Source organism: Macrobrachium nipponense, chromosome 8 (assembly GCF_015104395.2).
Source record: "Macrobrachium nipponense isolate FS-2020 chromosome 8, ASM1510439v2, whole genome shotgun sequence".
Lineage (NCBI taxonomy): Eukaryota > Metazoa > Arthropoda > Malacostraca > Decapoda > Palaemonidae > Macrobrachium > Macrobrachium nipponense.
In genome coordinates, this window is record NC_087203.1 from 105,518,706 (window position 1) to 105,543,239 (window position 24,534).

Sequence of the window (24,534 nt, forward strand, 5' to 3'; positions counted from 1 at the left end):
TTCTCCGGTACATAATATTCTGGCTTTCATACCGACATGGAATTGCTACTGAACAGAAGTATTCTCAAACTGATTGTACTCATTATAGTCTTGCCATGGTTGGCAAAAAATGTTACCTGCTATATTAAACTAGATGATACCTATATAACTATTCTGGGGCACAGCAGAGCTCAATTATATCATGAAACTTAAGAAGTGCTTCACGAGCTGCATTTTTCAGAAATTCACTAGGTGAGTCATCAATTCCTCGATATTTATCATTGGACTTTTCCTAAAATTTCACCTTCTGTTTTAAACTGCCTTTTTCATATAATTTAAGCCTTGCCTTTCAATATGACCAATTTTGGGCCTATACCATGTAACAATGAATATTGGTGAGTCCAAAGGCGGATTACCTTTCCCTTTTAAGCATAAAATTTTCCTCGAGATCGAACAACTGAGCGGAAGGCTTTTTTTTCTTAGGCCAGCGGTTTTATTTATCTCAGTGTACATTCCATTAATGTTACCCTGTCAGCATTAATTTGCATTGTTTCTTAGAACTGCAAGAAACTGTTCAGAAATGATCTGCAAAGTTTCTGGCAGTTCTAAGAAAGTTATTACAGAGAGCTGAAGTGCATTTAGTATCATTTGATTATTAATGAGCAAAACTTAATTTAGCGGGAGTACCCTTGAATCTCAATTGGAGATTTTCTCATTTTCAATGTATACAAAGAAATGACAGGTAACAATGGTTATTAGAGGTTCTAGAAACCTACAGGCAGCACCCAAATATGGCGGGGGTTGGGGGGGGTGGGCATTCTACTTTCCCGGGACTCGGCATTCTGGGTGGCACGTGAGACAGTTCTGCTTATTTATTTTAACTTTTCTTTTTAGAGAATAAACAAAATCAAGTAAATTGCTTGAATAGGAGGGCGGACACCACATAAGACATAGTAGAGGGGCCCAGCTTTTATGCCTGAAAGGGCGATGCTTAGGCCTGCTGGCTAAATACTAGAATGAGAAATAGACCTACTGATCCTCCTGTCAACAGTAATTCGGTATCTCAGCTAAACAACACTGAAATAGTTATTGTTTGGCAACTTCAATAATCTGAGTATCAGAGAGAAACCTCCGCTTCCAAATTTAACACGAACGCTTACTGAATTAAGCTCAAGAAATTTCTGATATAAAAATGTTGGCAGAATTACAGTAATAGAAATTACGACTTTCATGACCTTTTTATCAACACCTCTCGACTAACAAGCAAAGGCTATAACCATCATTGTAGTACCACACAGCTACACCAAATGATAAATCCCCAAATGAATTCCCTGGTATTTTACCTCTGCACTTGGATCCTCTAGGAGATGCTTCGGAACTTCTACCCCATTGACTTTTGCTGCTTTCTCAATGATCTTGATTGCTTCACCTCTTCTTCCTTGCGATACCAACCAACGAACACTTTCTGGCATTATCCTGAAAATAAAACAATTTCAACATTCTGTGATTATGTCTTCACAACTTTTAGATCTGCAGTTCCCACTGTCAAAGCAAAGACTTAGCATAAATCTAAACATAATAATCGTCCCGAATGAATGAGTGTACATAACACAACAGCATTTTATAAAGTCACTGGTGTCTCTCATATTTGAATAATAATTGCAGTAAAGTTTAATATGATTTATGTGCAGTTTCTCATGCAATTTTACTTTCATTGCTAAGACCAACATCTGAACGCACTTTAAACCTGTAAAGTAAATATTCACGATATGGGGTTCATTTAAACAAGAGGAAAAAATCAACATCGCTCTAGACTCTAGAATAAGAGACAAATCAACATCAACCTAAAAGTACTAACCACATGTATGAGACAAGTAGGAAGGCTGGAGCCGTGATTGCTACCTGAAGCCATCGCCACTCTCGAATGAAAATGGCCAGGACACCAGTCGTGGCCTCGCCTAACGCGAAAGGAACTTCAATGATAATGCCACAAAATGTTCTCCACTTGGCACCAATAAATTCGACGGCTGCAAAAGAGAAACATAATTATGTAAACCGATGTCTTCGATTTCACAGAAAAAAACGGGGGTCATCTACAAATTTAAGATAGTAAAAGATGCAATAGACAGCTGCTGATATTTCTTACTCATTTAATTTAACCCCACCCCCCCAATAATACAATGGATTAAAGCAGAAATACGAAAAACCTTTCATCGTATTTAAACGCATGCTTTTATAATCGTTTCATTATTATAAGTGGAAATAATCTTAGAAGCACCTAAAGATTATTGTGACATACACAGGTGGCCAAAGATGATGTCTTGAAAGGCTTTCCTAAAACAAAACAGACGACGAATTAGATAAAGGATAACCTTAGAAATCCCAATGGGAAATTTCGTGAACTAATTACAGGACATAGCTGCCAATCGATATTAATATTTACAGACCGTCCACACACGTCCTACCAAATGTACATGTATCTGTAAGCCGTTCTGTGATGAGTTTTGGTGAAGTTAAACCTAAACTATTCGACCACCATTTTCTCTGTCTACGTTTCATGCCTTAATTCTTTTTTCAACCCAACTTCTGATTTCTATAACAGTTTGGATGCTAAGGTTATTCGGAACATATCTTTGTGACAGTACGTAGTTCCAACTACTAAACCTAAAATTATTTTACTGATGTATACATACATACATACATAAGTTCAAATTCTGTGAGTTTTCCCTTCAACCTGCCATGCAAGGTTGTTCTTATATGAATGATTTCTCTTTTGTTTGATGGGATTCGTATCTGGTCTCCCTAGTTGTGGAGAGTGAACTAAAAGAAATTCGTCTGATAATGACCCCGCCCCTCACAATTAGTACAGTTTCCCTCCGTGAAAAAGAATCTATCACTTCAAAACACAAATTAGTACTGGAGCCTATTTGAAAATGCTTGATATAATATGACGGCATGCAAGAAAACAGTAGAGTTAGCCAGGGGAAACTTTATTAACTTTAATTACAAGAGTTCATGTTGAGACAATTCAACCCATAGATATAGATCTATGGTTTAAACAATTTTATATTCATCTATCTGCCTACCTATTTACCGCATTTAGCTATCTATTTTATCTACCTACCTATATATATATATATATATATATATATATAGAGAGAGAGAGAGAGAGAGAGAGAGAGAGAGAGAGAGAGAGAGAGAGAGAGAGCTTATTGATCTATAGAAAATTTTCATCTACTCCTGTGATAAAATGGCAGATATCAGTAACTGATTCTTCCTCAATATACAAATATTGAACTAATTTGGTTTGGAAGTCGGTCTACAATCCTCATCATGCAGACTCCCACGCTGAGGTTTACTCCCTATACCGTTTTATGATGTCGATCAAATCTCATCAAGCGCAGCAACATGTTCCGCGTACCTAGACGCACAGAGGTGTATGACAAGACTTACCCACGGTCTATTCCTAGACCGTGGACTTACCTAGGACAAACGTGACTTGGAAAAGTCCAACGCCACCGGCACCAGTGAAGAACCTCATTATGAGGAACATGACGTAGTTGGGCGAAACGGCGCTGAGTACACCGCCGCCACCCAGCAACACCACAGACACGAGGATCCCATACTTCCGACCGAAGCGATCAGCGAAGTCACCGATGATGATGGCGCCAAGCAACATCCCCAGCATGTACATGGAACCAGCGAGGGGACCAAGGAAGCTTCTGTCGCAGGTCAGGTCAAACTGGAAAAGCGTGGTAAGCATCATTTTGGAGCTTAGGCCTAACACATCTCAAACCCATGAAACACCGAAAAAGAGATATTTGTGGTGTTTTGTACACTAGTCGCAGCCGCTGCAGTTGATGATGCAGGGAATATGAATTTACTATGGATATCATGTACTAATGGTACGTTTTACATGAAAATTAATTTCAGTCAACACCTTTTATGAATACATTTCCAACTAAAATGCATATAAATGCATACAAAATTGTAGAAACAGGTAAAAACTGACGTTTTATTTTATCATCTGAAGAAAACTTGCTTCCTCCCCAAACCAAAAAGCACATCATTTGCGCACCACGAGACACGGAAAGATGGTGATAGCCAAGCTCAGCACTTAGAGAAGATACTCACTTTCACTTCCCATAGACATTTACCAGTGTATATCTAAGAAATCAAACATGCTGTCTTTTAGCTTAATATATGATAGAAATGTGAATAGTTATAAATGGCTGCAGAAAGTGCTTAATGTTCGGAGTCTCATAATACTCAAAGAATTTGCCAAGTATTAATCATTAACAGCATTAACATGATTGCATAAATAAATCACTCAACAGCTATGAAAGTGGAGGGGATCTTTTTAGATTACCATGAGACACTAAACACTTAAGAAATGGATTAGGTACCCAACAAGAAATCTTAAAAAATGCAATATCAACAGTCTTCTAAGAACCGTGAGGTATGAAAATCTTACTCTTACCTAGAAGTAAGAGCAAAAGTTTGATAAATAAATGGAAAACAGAATAATGAAGCAGAGGGAACTAATGTAGAGAACTCTCACCGAATGTTAGCGAATGCAAAAATTTAGTAAAAGAAAGAAAAAAAGTCACTGAGAGAAATACATACTAATAGTCTTTCTGCATAGTGAGGAGTACTACTAAACTCAATACCTATCTGAGCGCGAAAAAGCTAAACACCCGTGAAGAAAGATTTTAAAATAAACACATTTACATGCAGATATAAAAAAAATTTTAGCACAGCTTATTACTTTTACCAAATTCTATTAAATATTAAAACACGGAACTCACATCAGTAACAGTGGTCGACGTGAACAGCTCCGTATCATAGACCCATTTGGAACATTTAACTGGCGGCGCGCTTTGGTCAAAGTCTGCGACTGTACAGGTTGAATTATCTTCAGGATCCTTGAGGTCAAACATTTCACACTCTTCATATTGATCCTTCCCCTCATTAAAAGGTATTGTGTAATCCAAGAAACTTGCATTGTAAGTGGAGTTGTCACTATCACAGTTTGGTACCCAGCATCTGAAATAAGAAAAAAAAATGCAAATTCAATAAGTAAAAACAATTTTAGCCTTTGAGCCTTGAAGAAGCAAAACTTACAAAAAACACTGTAACATGATTCCATAAGATTTCGTTCAAAATTCACTAACTAGCAACCTAGCAAGCTCCATATTTATCTATTATTTCAATGCGGAAACGCGATTATTGCATACAATATGGACATAATATGTTTCACAAGAGTGAAATCTGTCATATATGTCAAAACTGTAAGAAAATGTCACGTGTAGCAAATTTCAGAAAAAAAAACTCTTCGAAACATTTTCAAAACTTTCGTTCACACACCGCTGAAGCATTTGACCAAAATGAAGTCGTCATCAAGCATCAGTTCAAATGTTAAATAAAAAAAACGAAAAAAAATTGGTCATAACATTCATAATGCTTCCAAAGCCAACATAAAATTTAAAATAGTCCTATTTGATTGCTTTTACATCTCAATGCTGAAAAATATGTAAATATGTATATACAAAAGTAGAATGCGCCCACCGATATCAACGTGTGAGCGGAGCGTGTTTGACGTATCATTTGTGTCGGTGCAACAACCACCACCCGGTGTAACATAAGTAGGTCTACACTGAGTAGCGACAATGAAATTATCTTGAAAACACTTATTTTATATGTGTTAGAGGAATATTTGGATTTTCATACATAATTAATTGCTATAATTCTTAAATATTTAAAAAATTATGGCATACAAGTTAATATTCGCCCATGCAATTATTCTTTTGTCAAAGCCAAGATATTATTCTTAGGCCCAGGTGTTAGATTTCTTTACTTGACAATTAACAGTCACATCTCTCTATTAAAAATTTCTGGCAAGAAAGCAAATGAGGTTATCTACACATTCTTGTTCTTCAAGTTACCTTATGAAAGGATAAATTATACACCAAAAGCGAGGAGAAGGACTTTTAAGAAAATAATATTTTCAACCAGTTGATAAACAAGTGTTCCATACGCCTTGATATTAATACTTATGATATTTCGATTAATAGTCATCTTCTCCATATAATCAAAATCATCATCTTATATTTCTCAAAGAACAGGTAATCTCTACAAATAAAAACATTAGTAACATTATATCTCATAAGGCTTAGATTATTCTTTTAGGCCTATAATTCATTTTGCAACATATAGGCAGCGTAAACGCAGCCTAAAACTTCAACATTCAAAGAAAATTGGTTGTAATTCATATTCCTGTTGTATTCCTCAAAAAACAGATAATCTCTACAAATAAATTCATTAATAACAGATTATTTATCAGAAGGCTTAGATTATTTTTTTAGGCCTATAAAACATTTTGCAACATACAGGCAGCTTAAACACAGCCGAAAGCTTCAACATTCAAAGAAAACTTGTTTTAATTCATATTCCTACGTTGAATATGTTGTTATGACTGTTGAGCTTATTAGGTCTACTGTCAATGCAGCAGACGTAATGTTGGCCATTCCGAGGAGCATGTAAAGTGTGCTTTCATTGATGGCACAGCTAACCTTATCACACCGCATTTTGAACTGCGCAGCGTAAAAAAAGAAAATCAGTTCAAATCACACAGATTACGAATTATACCAATGTATAAAAGGGATCATATTTATATAACCATAAGGAAAATAGGGCTAGCTGTGAATTCACAAACTTTTCGACATGTATGATATTAGAAAAAAAAGTTTAACACTACTTGGCAACATCACGTTGAGTCTTAGAATCTGGACGATACAAAAAGAATCATGTCGCATGAGATTTGAGCATCACTGTACAATGCAAGATTGAAGATCTGGGAGCCACAAGCGATTATTTGAGTAACAAATTCTTTCGAAGCAGTAATCGTACGGCTGTATGCTGAAAAGTGGTATTAATGTGAATGCGTGGCTGACCAGTCCTTTTAAACTATGAATGTAAGGAGGAACGGTTACACACACATGCATATATATATATATATATATATATATATATATATATATATATATATATATATATATATATATATATATATATATATATATATATATATATATATATATAAGGTATGTCTAGATGACGGAAAGGTTCTAATGAAATGTAAAAGTGAGAGAGGCGACAGTAACAATTATAGTGTATACTGTAGTAGGATTTTGCTTGAGAAAGTGAAACAGATGACAGAAGGACTGATTTGGAAGGAGGAATGTAGGCTTAGGCGAAGAAGAGGATGTGCGGATAAACACGAGGCTTATGAGTAGACGTATGAAATGGCTAACGTTGTGGAAGTTTTACTGCACAGGGGTTTCATTCAACATTCAGCTTTTAAACTATGAATGTAAGGAGGAACAGGTTACACACACATGCATATATATATATAATATATAATAGATATATATATATATATTATATAGTATATATAAATATAAATATTATTTATATATATAATATATATATATAATATAGTTATATCTATATATATATATATATATAATATATATATAAGATCTCGGTATAAACATCGCTACTGTTATCAGTACTTATTCGGTGGCAGTGATCTCGGTACTTATAACGATAGATGATCTACAATCTATCAGTCTCTATCGAGGACAATTGTGAGATTCACTTCATGGCCTGTATCTTTCTACACCACAGCGATCTCATTTATTTAATTGATCGTGTTTACTAACAGTCTTTCCCTCGTTCTTTAGTTATCTCGCGTAAATCTGACCGTGCTGCTTGACATTTTATATCGGAAGTCTTCTTGTTGTTGTAGCCTTGATAAGAAAAGCTAAAAACTGAGTAAGGCTCAACGTGTATTACTTTTAAACGACCATGGCCGTTAAATGCAGTCTCGAATGCAACTCCTTAATCTGTAATACAGCTTATGTTAGCAACAGACACTCAGCAAGCATTCATATGCTCGTATATACACAACTCAAAAGCAATGGTAAAAATCAGTACATAAGCCATTGAATAAGTATTGTTTTTTTATACAACGAAATGCCATACATTGTAAAAACTGCATAGGTTGAGAGAGAGAGAGAGAGAGAGAGAGAGAGAGAGAGAGAGAGAGAGAGAGAGAGAGAGAGAGGAGGGGAGTTACGTAACTTACGTTACCGTTCGCTCTCAAAAATCAATAGTCAGTACTACCAGAGTACCCTTGACAGTGACGGTGTTCTTAAAGGCGATAGACGAAGTACCTTTAAAGCGCAGACCTTTTGAACAGTAGTACTAACGTTTACCATCTACCAGATTAAAATGGCTTGCAAAGTTTCCTGGGAAGATAACAAAGAAATAAAGCACTACTTATATCACACATTTAGTTTCCCAGGACAGAACTCATTGCAACTTTGTTTGTGTGATCTAAAAAGTTACAACATGAGTCTATTGCTTGACGGCTCAAAGATTTTAAACTTTCAAATCTCTATTACGTATATTCTGCCGAAAGAAAATCATCATCTACTCTCTTATTTACTACGTTAAATACGTTTGCCGTTAATATTTCCATAGCAGAATTTTGAATCACTATTTATAGTGGTTTAAAAGGACTCGCAATAACTTTTATAGACCCATGGCTACATGCATATACTCCACTGCCTTGTGGCTCTGAGGTTAGCAGTGTTTCTTGGGAAGTCTAGCTTAGCCTCCGCCCTCCCCCCACCCACCAGTGGCTATAGTAGATTCACATTAACCGTGCATCTGATGCCTAGGCCAGTCCCTTACGACGCTCCTGATTGGCTGTTGATAAGCCAATCACAGGGCTGGAAACTCTCAGTCTCTCTCTTTGAAGATACGTCTGTCAAAAGTATCCCTCAGGGTAGGTGGAACATACATCCTGCCTATGTGAACTCTCGAGCGAAACAGAGTTTCCAGCCCTGTGACTGGCTTATCAACAGCCAATCAGGAGCGTCGTAAGGGACTGGCCTAGGCATCAAATGCACGGTTGATGTGAATCTACTATAGGTATCTTCATCTCACCAACCTTACCTATGACCTTCCATCAATTCTAATCTAGAGCCACTTGTCCCGACGCTCTGATTTTCTCCTGTTACATAGACATTTCATTGAATCCCTCCAACTATACACGATATATAATTCATTTTTTGTTTCGCATTCGCATGCTAATGAAGCAGATAAAACGGGCTATGGTCAAGGTCGTACAGGAAGGTCAAAAATCAAATACGACTTTAACCTTGGCCATAACTTTTAAAACGTAGTAGACACAGACTTCTTACTTGTTTGTGGCAAAATCACAGACAGAAACACGCATAGTAACTACACCCATAATTTCTAGTCTGCGAGAGAGAGAGAGAGAGAGAGAGAGAGAGAGAGAGAGAGAGAGAGAGAGACTAAAGTCCATATTTCTGGCAAAGATTGTCGTAACTATTTCCTGATACAGATTATAAACTGAATACTAGTTCTAGACCATTGGAAACTGAATTACAAATCTGCAAGAGAGAGAGAGAGAGAGAGAGAGAGAGAGAGAGAGAGAGAGAGAGAGAGAGAGTCGTCGTTGTCGCCGTATCACCTCTATTCCCGCCCGTCATCTGCAGGCCATAGCAACCTTGGAGTCGAAGTCCTTTTGTTATTAGACTACTCAACCAACTCCCAGTTTCACAATACCTCAAGGCATATCCACGACATCCGCACATTCTATTCACCTTCAACGGTCAACTTCCATTATATCCCTCCTTCATCCCCTCCTCAGATTCACACGCTTACGTCATTTCAATCTCTCTCTCTCTCTCTCTCTCTCTCTCTCTCATACCTGTTGGGCCTGTACGCTTCCGTGCGTATTCTGGGAAATCCTTTAACTGATGCTGTTGTACTGTGGGAAAAATATTTCTCTCTCTTTCCTATTAAAACGTAATTATACTGTATTAGGTTACTTTAGATAATACACAAAGGCCCGCATACGACACGGAAATTACGATATCTTGGAAATAGTTGATAATGCAACGTGGGTAATGTCTGAATAATATATAGATAAGTAATTGCATCTGAGCATTCCTTTCTTTGTACTCGCGTTCATTTTGTCTTAAAAATATTTACGTTAAGGTCTATTAAACAACTGGGATGTAACAGTATTATTGCACGGCGTGGAAGGATTACGCCACAGACCAGGATGAGTCTACCTCAAGGATAATAAACGAGATATTGCTTTCGTATTTTGGGAAGTTCTTTACGCAATGTTGTTCTTGGTAGCGTCTCTTTAATTCCATCGTAGCTTTGTTTATTTGTGAATGTCATGTGATGCACTGTTTTAAGTACAGTCTTAACTGTATATCACATGGTCTAAGACTATGGCAAAGAATACTGCGCAGAAGTAAAAACATTCTGCGACGGACAAATGTGTCATGACAACGCAGTACGAAGAACAACAACTGTATAAAAATACACACACACACACACACACACACCACACACACACAACACACACACACACACACATATATATAATTATATATATATATATATATATAGATATATATATATATATATATATATATATATATAGTATATATACACACTTTGGGTGAAAACAACAATACCAAAATAAGTGGTTGAAAAAGTCTCATTCTAAATAATGAAAGACATGACAAAAAACGAGAGTGGATGTAATTCCTCGCAATCTCGCTTACGAAATATATACTGTATTTATATTTATATATAACAAATCAACAAATTGAAAGGCCTTGATTTACTTAGATGGGAACTACGAGAAAGGTAGCTGCTGAGTGGAGAATTGTGGAAGATAGAGCAAAGAAAGGCAGTGGAAGAATTTTACTTAGGATACCGATGTGATTTTTCACTTATTAAAAACTAAACTGAAACATGTACACGCATAGGACTGGCTGTAAACTGTAAAAGTTCCAAGAGCAGCTTTCTACTTCCAGAAATCTTTTAGAATCTGTATCAATACAGGAAAATCATTTTAATACACTCTTGACACTAATCTGCACAAGATGTTAGAAGGAGATTTAAATGAGACTAAGGAATGTCAGTGGTCCTTGTTAATGTCCTTTTCCCATGGTTGATGTGAGAGAGAGAGAGAGAGAGAGAGAGAGAGAGAGAGAGAGAGAGAGAGAGAGAGAGCTTTGCATGAATGGAAACACGAAATATGCACTCAAATATATGAGCACAAATATGAATCAGCAGTCGGGAACGGCAATTTCAAGTGATTACGACATATTTTCGTTCAAGGTTCCCCCCCCCCCCACTCTCTCTCTCTCTCTCTCTCTCTCTCTAGGAGGGTTATTTACATGGAATGTCAAGCTGTGTTATACTTTTGTTGATTTTTTTTTCATTCGCTGCAACGTGCATTTATATATATATATATATATTTAAATATATATATATATTATATATATTGTATATAGATAATATATTATCTATATATATATATAGATATATATATATAAATATAAGATATATATAATATCTATAATTATATATATATATAGTCGCCACGGACTGACAGATGAAGGCCACAAGTAATCTTATCAACACGACCCATTTTTGCTTTGTTGAAGCTGAACCACCGTCTTTCTAGACCAAAGGATGAACATAGGTCTAAAACGCCTCACCAAAAAGACAACCCTACCATCTCGCTGTCACTTTGGACTTTGCTACAAACAGCGTTCTTTTGTCAACGGAGCAGAAAGCATCGTCTAGCTATCCTGTTTCTGGAACCTCTCATCACTATGATCTTTCCCCGTACTGGTTCTTTGTTTGGGATGACTTTATAGTCTGTAATTTTTTACGGTTCTGGAAGTCGACACGGACCGTGATCCAGGAAGTGAGTAGCGTGATGGCCTGACTTTAAATCTCTCTCGATCGAGTTGTGTGGTAGTCTTCAAAATGTCGTAGCTTTCGTGTTTTCATTATCGTCTTTGTCTGCGCATAACTTTTTTTAACTAAACTCTCCTCTTTCTCTTGCGAAAACAAAAAACTTGCAAGCTTGCAAGCGAGCTGGGCTGGCTACTAACGGTTTTTGGCATTTGGACACTTCAAGACTGCGTCAGATAAGTTTTAACATCGTACGCTCCAGCAAGTACAAATCTGGCGATCATTCAGAAATGTAATGCTTGAGGTGCCAAAATTTATTGCTAATTGGTGTGATATCGAAATAATGTACTCTAAATCTGAAATTTTGAAGAAAAAAAGCCATTATCTAAATTTATGTTACGTTACTAAATTCATGTATATACTATGCACGCACTCACGCGCACACACACACACACACACACACACACACACACACATATATATATATATATATATATATATTATATATATATATATATGTGTGTGTGTGTGTGTGTGTGTGTGTGCACTTCACATCACAAGCAAAGTTTTTTTATTTTGGTCAAGTTGTACCAAGGTTAACTCATGGCCTGGTCAACACGTACCCAACGGCGCTGTTATTATTAATATATTTGACGGCAATAAATAAACACAAGGAAGCCTATAAATGGCAAAAAGGTGACTCATAACATACTTTGACATTGCCCAGTTCATCTGGTAAGTTCCCGGTGGATAAAACATATAATGCCAAAGGGCAAATTAACTGTAATTATTACGAAAATATGAAAAAAAAAAAATTAGGGAACTCTCTCTCTCTCTCTCTCTCTCTCTCTCTCTCTCTCTCTCTCCTCTCTCATTTGAACGCGTTCTCGGAAATTAATGAAAAAATGAGAAAAATATTATATTCTGAACAAGTGGTACCGATCTGTTCAAATAATCTGTTGAAATAATCAGGTTGAAAAAAGTGGTAACGTTATCTCACGATTTTCGTGTTTGCTGTTTTGCTCACCAACGCTTCGGTAGACCACAATACTGCATAACCCACGTTATGAAATTCAAAAAAGAATAATAATATAACTAAAAAAAATCGCGACTACTTCTTTACTGGAGGCAGTACAATGCAAGAATGCTTATGAGCAATGCTTCTAGCGCAATGGCATCATCTTTTTTTTTTTTAATCCAATTCAACTTTCTTCCATGCGCGTTTACGGCCGTCGCGTTTCTTTCCTTTTTTTATGACCACTTGCGGATCCAGGGGCGGGTAGGGGGACGGGGTGACCTGGGCACGTCCCCATGAAAAATAATGACAATATAACGATATTGAAGATCTAGCTGAAAATAACATAAATGAGAAATATAAAAATGGGGGAAAAATCTATTATAGAATTAAAATTTTGGAAAAAAAATAAAAACACTAATAACAAAAATATGGATATATACGTATATATAAGCACACATACATATATATGTACACACACACACACCACACACACATATATATATATATATATATATATATATATATATATATATATATATATATATATATATAGTAAATGTGTGTGTGTACATGTATAATATGAAAATGGTGCGCCCCCCCCCCCCAACCCTCCCCACCCACATGAATTTTTTCTGGATCCACAACTGGAACTGGTTATGATCGCTGGAAGGCTTAACTTGGTGCTCATCAGGGACACCGAGAAGAGGTCGCATACTTTCCTACCCCTTAAGGGAAGGGCATAAGTATTTACTGCGTTTGGGTCCTGAATTGTCTAAAAACTATTTCCGGTTGCACAATCAGTCTCTCAATTTTTTCTATGTGTTTATTAATAAATGTTTTTTTTTAAGAAAACTGACGTCGGAAAAAAGGTACTTTACAGGAAATGAGTGAATGGTTAGCTTATATATATGTGTGTGTGTGTGCGTGTGTGCGTGTTCGTGTTTGTACAATCGCTTCCAACGCTACGTGACGCAAAGACCCTCTGTGTATATAATGTAATTCATCTCCAGCCTCCAATTATCCAAGTAAGTCCGGGTCTTTCAAGTCATCTCGATCTCCCTTGCGTCATTATCTCATTTTCATTTCCATTAGGGTATCATCTCTAAATCTACACTGTCAACTAACTTCATATTTTCCCTTTAAAAGGTACATCTATATTCATTTTGAAATCTGCAAAATCTTTCAGATATTTATAAACTATCATAACACGATTCAAGCCCGTATGCAGTTTCGGCTTATATGATTTCCAAATCTTATTCAGCTGTCCCATCGTTTGATTTACCTCTTGCAGTCTTTCACTAAACTCCAACTCAAAAGAGAACTTGTCAAGGATATTATTGTTCCTAAATACCTGAATTATTCAACCAAATTAATCCCCTCTCCATCTAATGTCATTTCATTCAGTTGCGTAATTTACATATATAGTTTATTGGACTTTATTCTAGGAAATAATGCCTTTAGTGACTTTTCTGTTTAAAGTACAGAGTGAAATGTGGTTTCCTAAGCAAATATAACATAGATGAGTTGGGCTGTCAATGTTTACAAGACGACTGCATCGTTAAGCTAAAAGTGACAAAGTATTTTGGATTTTATATACCTAGAACTTGGAGGTTAATGCAGAGAAAACAGGTAAACCCGAAAACAGTATATAGTCTTAAATTACTGTATTTTACTAAAAAATTTGCCGTTTTGGCAATTCACATCCCCCCCCCCCCCCCCCCACCCCCCCCCCCCCCCCCCCCCCCCCCCCCCTTTCCCGGCCCCACAACCACGACACTGAGCAAACGCTGCGACATGATCTGAAAACCCCGTAGAGTTTTTCCGCTTGATTTTTTTCCCTTTAGCAATTTGAGTGAATCTGAAAAAAAGCTCGTATCTACAATATCATTCAAAACAAAGTATTATTCAAGACACATAATAGCTTTCCTTCCTCCTTGTATTTCAAGAAATGACGTTTTTATCTACTTATTGATTTGTTAATTCATTTTATCTTTTCTAATAACTAATCTCTTCTTTGTTCCCTATTACCTTCTGTTTCTTCTTTCTAATCAACAAAGTCTTTAGTAACTTGAATTTCAAGTCACTGGATCCTGTGGGTTTGTTTCATATGAACAGTGTTCATCTACTGAATAATAATAATAATAATAATAATAATAATAATCAGGAGCAAGATTAGTAGCAGAACTGATGGGCATTCGAACACCAACACCACCGTCACAACCAAACCCAACAGAAACCAAAACAGCCAACCTCCTTGGAAAAGGCGCCTGGAAAAGCAAATCATGGTGATGAGATCTGACTTGAGTAAACTGAAAGAGATGGCAGAAAAAAGGCTAAGAAGCAAGAAAACAGGGAGGAACTCAACGAGAAATACAAAGTACAAGAGAGGGGACTAAACAACACAATAGAAGATGTAAAAACAGAGGCTTAAGGCCAAAGCACACAAGATCCAACGGTACATGAACAGGAATAAGGGATACCAACAGAACAAACTATTCGGAACCAACCAAAAAAGACTATACAGCCAACTAAGAAAGGGGAAGACAACCACCCAGAAATTCCTGAAGCCGAACCAAGTAAGAGACTCTGGGAAAACATATGGAGCAATCCGGTATCACACAACAAACATGCAACATGGCTCCAGGAAGTCAAGGAAAGAAGAAACAGGGAGAATAAAACAAAGATTCACAGAGATCACGACAGACACAGTCAGACACCAACTAAAGAAAATGCCAAACTGGAAAACCCCAGGTCCCGATGAAGTCCATGGATACTGGCTCAAAAAACTTCAAGGCCCTACACCCACGAATAGCAGAACAACTCCAGCATTGTATCTCAAATCACCAAGCACCCAAATGGATGACCACAGGAAGAACATCCTTAGTACAAAAAGACAAGAGTAAGGGAAATATAGCCAGTAACTACAGGCCTATCACCTGCCTACCAATAATGTGGAAGTTACTAACAGGTATCATCAGTGAAAGGCTATAACAACTACCTAGAGGAGACAAACACCATCCCCTACCACAGAAAGGTTGCAGAAGGAAGTGTAGGGGCACAAAAGACCAGCTCCTGATAGACAAAATGGTAATGAAGAACAGTAGGAGAAGGAAAACCAACCATAAGCATGGCATGGATAGACTATAAGAAAGCCTTCGACATGATACCACACACATGGCTAATAGAATGCCTGAAAATATATGGTGGGGCAGAGGAAAATACCATCAGATTCCTCAAAAATACAATGCGCAACTGGAATACAATACTTACAAGCTCTGGAATAAGACTAGCAGAGTAATATCAGGAGAGGGATCTTCCAGGGCGACTCACTGTCCCCACTACTCTTCGATAGTAGCCATGATTCCCATGACAAAAGTAACCTACAGAAGATGGATACCGGGTACCAACTCAAGAAAAGAGGCAACAAAATCAACCATCTGATGTTCATGGACGACATCAAGCTGTATGGTAAGAGCATCAAGGAAATAGATACCCTAATCCAGACTGTAAGGATTGTATCTGGGGACATCAGGATGGGAGTTTTGCAATAGAAAAATGCGCCTTAGTCAAACATACAAAAAGGCAAAGTAACAAGAACTGAAGGGATAAAGCTACCAGATGGGGAGCAACATCAAACACATAGATGAGACTGGATACAAATACCTGGGAATAATGGAAGGAGGGGATATAAAACACCAAGAGATGAAGGACACGATCAGGAAAGAATATATGCAGAGACTCAAGGCGATACTCAAGTCAAAACTCAACGCTGGAAATATGATAAAAGCCATAAACACATGGGCAGTGCCAGTAATCAGAATACAGCGCAGGAATAGTGGAATGGACGAAGGCAGAACTCCGCAGCATAGATCAGAAAACCAGGAAACAAATGACAATACACAAAGCACTACACCCAAGAGCAAATACGGACAGACTATACATAACACGAAAGGAAGGAGGGAGAGGACTACTAAGTATAGAGGACTGCGTCAACATCGAAAACAGAGCACTGGGGCATATCTGAAAACCAGTGAAGACGAGTGGCTAAAGAGTGCATGGGAAGAAGGACTAATAAAAGTAGACGAAGACCCAGAAATATACAGAGACAGGAGAAAGACAGAAAGAACAGAGGACTGGGCACAACAAACCAATGCACGGACAATACATGAGACAGACTAAAGAACTAGCCAGCGATGACAATTGGCAATGGCTACAGAGGGGAGAGCTAAAGAAGGAAACTGAAGGAATGATAACAGCGGCACAAGATCAGGCCCTAAGAACCAGTATGTTCAAAGTACGATAGACAGAAATAACCATCTCTCCCCCCCCCATAGTAGGAAGTGCAATACGAAAAATGAAACCATAAATCACATAGCAAGCGAATGCCCGGCACTTGCACAGAACCAGTACAAAAAGAGGCATGATTCAGTGGCAAAAGCCCTCCACTGGAGCCTGTGCAAGAAACATCAGCTACCTTGCAGTCAATAAGTGGTACGAGCACCAACCTGAAGGAGTGATAGAAAAACGATCAGGCAAAGATCCTCGGGACTATGGTATCAGAACGTGATAGGGTGATACGTGCAAACAGACCAGACGTGACGTTGATTGACAAAGTCAAGAAGAGAGTATCACTCATTGATGTCGCAATACATGGGACACCAGAGTTGAAGAGAAAGAGAGGGAAAAAATGGAGTAAGTATCAAGATCTGAAAATAGAAATAAGAAGGATATGGGATATGCCAGTGGAAATCGTACCCATAATCATAGGAGCACTAGGCACGATCCCAAGATCCCTGAAAAGGAATCTAGAAAAAACTGGAGGCTGAAGTAGCTCCAGGACTCATGCGAAGAGTGTGATCCTAGAAACGGACACATAATAAGAAAAGTGATGGACTCCTAAGGAGGCAGGATGCAACCCGGAACCCCACACTATAAATACCACCCAGTCGAATTGGAGGACTGTGATAGAGAAAAAAAAAAAAAAAAAAAAAAAAAAAAAAAAAAAATAATAATAATCCCTGAAAAGGAATCTAGAAAAACTATACGCTGAAGTAGCTCCAGACTCAGGCAGAAGAGTGTGATCCTAGAAACGGCACACATAGTAAGAAAAGTGATGGACTCCTAAGAAGGCCAGGATGCAACCCGGAACCCACACTATAAATACCACCTAGTCGAATTGGAGGACTGTGATAGAGCAAAAAAAAAAAAAAAAAAAAAAAAAAAAATAATAATAATAATAACAATAATAATAAATATGCTATTTCCGAATTAAGTCTAATGTTCATTGATTTGGCCGTGAGATATGGTTTGGGCAGCTTAAAAACAGAAAATTTGTATTCCAAAGGCCAACATCAAGAATGTGAGCCCTATTAATAATGTGGTCACCAGTATTTTTCTTTTATTTTTATTTTTTTTACAGTTTCCGGAAACGCCTACCATACCATGAATACTGCTCTTTTTGTTGCCTTGTCAATATAGAGATAAAATATTCTATCTAATAAACTGATTTAACACAAACAAAATTATAGTTAGCTATGAAGCAATGTACACACACACACACATATATATATGCGTGTATATATATAGTTATATTATTATATATAATTATATTTAACTATAATTTAAATATATATATTATATATTTTATGTTATTATTATTAATATATTTATATATACTATATATAGATAGATAATATATATAATATTATAGATATATGATTCCAGTTCCCCTTTTAAAAAATTATTTTTTGTATATTTTCCGCGTTTCTATTTGCAACCATTGAAATTCTACAACCAATAACGAGATGCAAAAACGGTAAATTTAGCAAATAGTTTAGATGGAACCAATTCATTCAACTTGTGCACAGAAAACACACACAAAGCCTTACCGACGTGATTAGGACAGAATGACTCGAGTCAATTATCCTAGAGAGCTTTACTTCCCCCTCATGTGTTTACTTTTAAAGGACCATCGTGTTTTAAAGCGCAATTTATTCTAAGGACACAAATCGGTACCTTTCTATTGTAGGATGATTCGTGGTAGGATTTGTGGAAAGACTGTGTTCAAAGTAAAGTAATAGCTGGCATCCCTTGCTCGTGAATTATATGTTTCATCATCCCCTACTTGTAACTTCCGGTCCAGTACGAAATACCGTGACCATACACTGAGCAGGGACTTTGGTCTCTGCAGTTTTGACGCTTCAAAATGCGCGAATGAGCCGACAGAACTCCCTTCCTGGTTTCTATTTCCTCTTTTTTTTCGCTGCTCAGTGTGTTTGGAGACTGGGTGCTTTCATTTAAGCTTTCTTGCTTGTTTGTATTTGCTTGTTTGCATGGTGGTTTTACGTTTCATGGAACCAGTGGTTATTCAGCAACGGGACCAACGGCTTAACGTGACTTCCGAACCACGTTCGACGACAGTGACTTCTATCACCAGAAATACACATCTCTCACACCTCAATAGAATGGCCGAGAATCAAACTAGCGGCAAGCGAGGGGCCAGGGCAAGACCATACCGCTCTCATTTTCTTGCTCTTACGCACAATTCGATATTTTTCTTTCCTTTTATTTTGCGACGGGATCCTTTGAAAGTTACAAAACGTTTCCCTATTATTATTATTATTATTATTATTATTATTATTATTATTATTATTCTGCTTCAGCTGCATTAATTTTATAAACGTTCGTTTCTATTCTTATCACGGCTTTTTCAAAATTCCTTAGATTGGTGAGTAACGCGCGTTTTGGATACATAGTTAAAGTCAAGATCGTCAAATTCATCGATCTTGACTTTTCCAATGTATCCAATAGGCTCGTTACTCGCCAATCTAGGTAATATTGAAAAAGCCGTGATGAGAATAGAAACGAACGTCTAGAAAATTAATGTAGCTGAAGCAGCAATCTCCTTCAATAGAACATGCTTGAAAGAGGGTCTTCTACCTAGATATTATTATTATTATTATTATTATTATTATTATTATTAACCTTCGAAAACTACAGAACATTTCCCTATTATTATTATTATTATTATTATTATTATTACTTATCATCCTTCGCAAATTACAGAACATTTCTCATTATTATTATTAATATTCATTACTTACTCATAATCCTTCGCAAATTACAGAACATTTCTCATTATTATTATTATTATTATTATTATTATTATTATTATTATTATTATTATTATTATTATGAAGACGAAACCTATTCATATGGAACAAGCCCACCACATGGGCCACTGACTTGAAATTCAAGCTTCCAAAGAATAAGGTGTTCATTAGGAAGAAGTAAGAGGAAATAATATAGAAAGAGACCCCGCCTATACAAAAAGAAAATATAAATTAATATACTAACAAATGGATAAGAATGTATTAAAATGCAAAAAAATAGTATTAGGGTGGTGATATATTACACCTTCGCTTGAACTCTCGAAGTCGAATCTACGCTAGTTCTGGTAAGTTTGACTTCTGTCGTTCGATAATGCTTTACTTAATTCTCATTTAATTTGCAGGATCCTTCTCTGTGGCTGCTTAGGTCAACTCGGGTGCTACATTCAGCAGCCCGATGCCAAGTGTCTGCCACATCATGTTCTGTAGCCTTCAGGTATGCCAAGGTATATAGAATATATACCTTCGGGTATATGCCATTGCTCTCCTTATTCCGTGGAGTGTAGGGTGCCCCTGCTTGAGAATAGAATCAAGCATTCTTTTACTTCTTCATTTATCTCTATTTTATATATACATATACTAATATATACATATATGTATGTGTGTGTGTATGTACGTTACCGTATTTATTCGAACTCCATCCGGGTCCAAGTATAATCCTCCAAATGAATGGGCGAGAAAACCGATGAATCTATATTTCATCTCCTGGTTTCTTGATGGTTAAAGTAAACGATATACCGTAGTTGATATCACGTAGTGAAATATATGTAAATATCTAGAGAGAGAGAGAGGAGAGAGAGAGAGAGAGGAGAGAGAGAGAGAGAGAGAGTCTCACGGCAGATAATAAGAGGTTTGGTCGTTATTGCGTGGTCATCCCTGAGGGGAAAGGCTTCATTCCGGAGGTATATAATTACGGTTGCTGAATTGGAGGGTGACGAGAATTCTTTCATTCTCACAGCCGCATAACGTTTGCCAGACTATAATAAAAAGACGGGGGCTCAGAATGACGTATTTTCTTCGTCTTCTGGAAATGACGTATTTTCTTCGTCTTCCGGAGACGTTTTCGAAGAGCTAATCTTAAGTACTCTCGGCTTGATTGACTAAGTGATCTATCTCCTTCGCTTGCTTCTTCCAAACGAACGCCATAGTCTTTGGAAGTGTGAATTTAAAAGGCAGTGGCCCCTGGAGGCCTTGTTCCATTTGAATATGGTCACCATCTTCTGAATAATAATAATAATAATAAATAATAATAATAATAATAATAATAATATTTCCTTGATGTTCTTACCATACAGCTTATTATTATTATGATTATTATTATTATTATTATTATTATTTTTTTTTTTTTTTTTGCTCTATCACAGTCCTCCAATTCGACTGGGTGGTATTTATAGTGTGGGGTTCCGGGTTGCATCCTGACCTCCTTAGGAGGTCCATCACTTTTCTTACTATGTGTGCCGTTTTTTAGGATCACACTCTTCTGCATTAGTCCTGGAGCTACTTCAGCCTCTAGTTTTCTAGATTCCTTTTCAGGGATCTTGGGATCGTGCCTAGTGCTCCTATGATTATGGGTACGATTTCCACTGGCATATCCCATATCCTTCTTATTTCTATTTTCAGATCTTGATACTTATCCATTTTTTTCCTCTCTTTCTCTTCAAACTCTGGTGTCCCATGGTATTGCGACATCAAAAAAAGAAAGTATCACTCACTGATGTCGCAATACCATGGGACACCAGAGTGAAGAGAAGAGAGGGAAAAAAAAAAAAATGGATAAGTATCAAGATCTGAAAATAGAAATAAGAAATATATGGGATATGCCAGTGGAAATCGTACTCATAATCATAGGAGCACTAGGCACGATCCCAAGATCCCTGAAAAGGAATCTAGAAAAACTAGAGGCTGAAGTAGCTCCAGGACTAATGCAGAAGAGTGTGATCCTAGAAACGGCACACATAGTAAAGAAAAGTGATGGACTCCTAAGGAGGCAGGATGCAAGCCGGAACCCCACACTATAAATCTATAAATACCACCCAGTCGAATTGGAGGACTGTGATAGAGCAAAAAAAAAAAAAATAATAATAATAATAATCATAATAATAATAATCATAATAATATAAGCTGTATGGTAAGAACATCAAGGAAATAGATACCCTAATCCAGACTGTAAGGATTGTATCTGGGGACATCAGGATGGAGTTTGGAATAGAAAAATGCGCCTTAGTCAACATACAAAAGGGCAAAATAAAGAGAACTGAAGGGATAAAGCTACCTAGATAGGGAGCAACATCAAACATATAGATGAGACTGGATACAAATACCCGGGAATAATGGAAGGAGGGGATATAAAACACCAAGAGATGAAGGACACAAAGGCGATCAGGAAAGAATATATGCAGAGACTCCAGGCGATACTCAGGTCAAAACTCAAACCGCTGGAAATATGATAAAAGCCATAAACACACATGGGCAGTGCCAGTAATCAGATACAGCGCAGGAATAGTGGAATGGACGAAGGCAGAACTCCGCAGCATAGAATCAGAAAACCAGGAAACATATGACAATACACAAAGCACTACACCCAAGAGCAAATACGGACAGGACTATACATAACACGAAAGGAGGGAGGAGAGGACCTACTAAGTATAAAGGACTGCATCAACATCGAGAACAGAGCACTGGGCAATATCTGAAAACCAGTGAAGACGAGTGGCTAAAGAGTGCATGGAAGAAGGACTAATAAAAGTAGACGAAGACCCAGAAATATACAGAGACACGGGAGAATGACAGACAAGAACAGAGGAACTGGCACAACAAACCAATGCACGAACAATACATGAGACAGACTAAAGAACTAGCCTGCGATGACAATTGGCAATGGCTACAGAGGGGAGAGCTAAAGAAGGAAACTGAAGAATGATAACAGCAGCACAAAGATCAGGCCCTAAGAACCAGATATGTTCAAAGAACGTTAGACGGAAATAACATCTCTCCCATATGTAGGAAGTGCAATACGAAAAATGAAACCATAAACCACATAGCAAGCGCAATGCCCGGGCACTTGCACAGAACCAGTACAAAAAGAGGCATGATTCAGTGGCAAAAGCCCTCCACTGGAGCCTGTGCAAGAAACATCAGCTACCTTGCAGTAATAAGTGGTACGAGCACCAACCTGAGGGAGTGATAGAAAATGATCAGGCAAAGATCCTCTGGGACTATGGTATCAGAACGGATAGGGTGATACGTGCAAAACAGACCAGACGTGACGTTGATTGACAAAGTCAAGAAGAAAGTATCACTCATTGATGTCGCAATACCATGGGACACCAGAGTTGAAGAGAAAGAGAGGAAAAAAATGGATAAGTATCAAGATCTGAAAATAGAAATAAGAAGGATATGGATTATGCCAGTGGAAATTGTACCCATAATCATAGGAGCACTAGGCCACGATCCCAAGATCCCTGAAAAGGAATCTAGAAAAACTAGATGCTGAAGTAGCTCCAAGACTCATGCAGAAGAGTGTGACCCTAGTAACGGCGCACATAGTAAGAAAAGTGATGGACTCCTAGGGAGGGTAGGATGCAATCCGGAACCCACACAATAAATACCCCCCAGTCGAATTGGAGGACTGCGATAGAGCAAAAAAAAAAAAAAAAAAAAAAAAATAATAATAATAATAATAATATGCTGGAAGAAGACCTTCATTAATACAGTTTTATTGAAAATAATGGTTGTTTCAGTCGCGTTCATTTTGTATAGAAGTTTCTCCATTCTTCTTATTACTGAGTACTGAAGAAAAGTAGGTAATAAGAACAATAGAGAAATTTCTATACAAAATAAATGCGGCTGAAATAGCCATTATTTTCAATAAAACTAGTAATAATAATAATAATAATAATAATAATAATAATAATAATAGTCAGCTACTTACGCAAGATTCTTTCGTTACTATTGTATATAAGATCGAAGCTCCAGAGATCAGTAAGTACCACATACGAAACAAAGAAACAAACAAAAGGTATGGAATGCACAATAATCAGATGTACGAGACCATTAACCCGAAGCCACTGGAAACTCAACGGATAAACAAGGCGTGATTCGACCTCCAGCTTACTCGGGGGCGCGTGCGACGTTTTCCCCTCACGCATTAGTTGTAAACATTAAATTCCTAACTTTACGTGAAGTGGTCTTCGTAATTAATACTCATACTTAGTACTACCATTACTAGCGACAAGGATCAAATAAAAAGGACACAAATCAAACACGCTCATATATTCTCAGTTATAAGTGGAAACAGAAAATAACTGAACAGAAACATAACATAAATTCAGTACACTAAATAAATTAAAACGTGCTAAAATCTACGGTCAAATAGAGCCTTCTTTCACCAGCGAAAACTGAAATAAATATGCTAAATTTTATTAGAAAAAATGTTTCTGTACTGTTTAACATGTGCATTATTTATTTGTTACATTTTCATTCTAATAAATCAATCAGCAATATCCTATCATAAAATTCCTGTATCTTTAACTCGACGCAAAA

At 37.1% G+C, this 24,534-nt stretch overlaps 1 protein-coding gene across 7 annotated transcripts in view; it reads right to left on the reverse strand.

Moving 5' to 3' along the window:
- Positions 1–24,534, reverse strand: part of LOC135222936 (organic cation transporter protein-like) — an 81,759-nt gene that overhangs the window by 10,447 nt on the left and 46,778 nt on the right. For all 7 annotated transcript variants that reach the window (XM_064261380.1, XM_064261381.1, XM_064261385.1 and 4 more), the window contains 4 exons: positions 4,788–5,025; positions 3,463–3,721; positions 1,838–2,006; positions 1,323–1,455 (listed from right to left, as the gene is read on the reverse strand). In XM_064261380.1, coding sequence (XP_064117450.1) covers positions 1,323–1,455; positions 1,838–2,006; positions 3,463–3,721; positions 4,788–5,025 — 799 coding nt within the window. The remainder of the gene's footprint in view (positions 1–1,322; positions 1,456–1,837; positions 2,007–3,462; positions 3,722–4,787; positions 5,026–24,534) is intronic.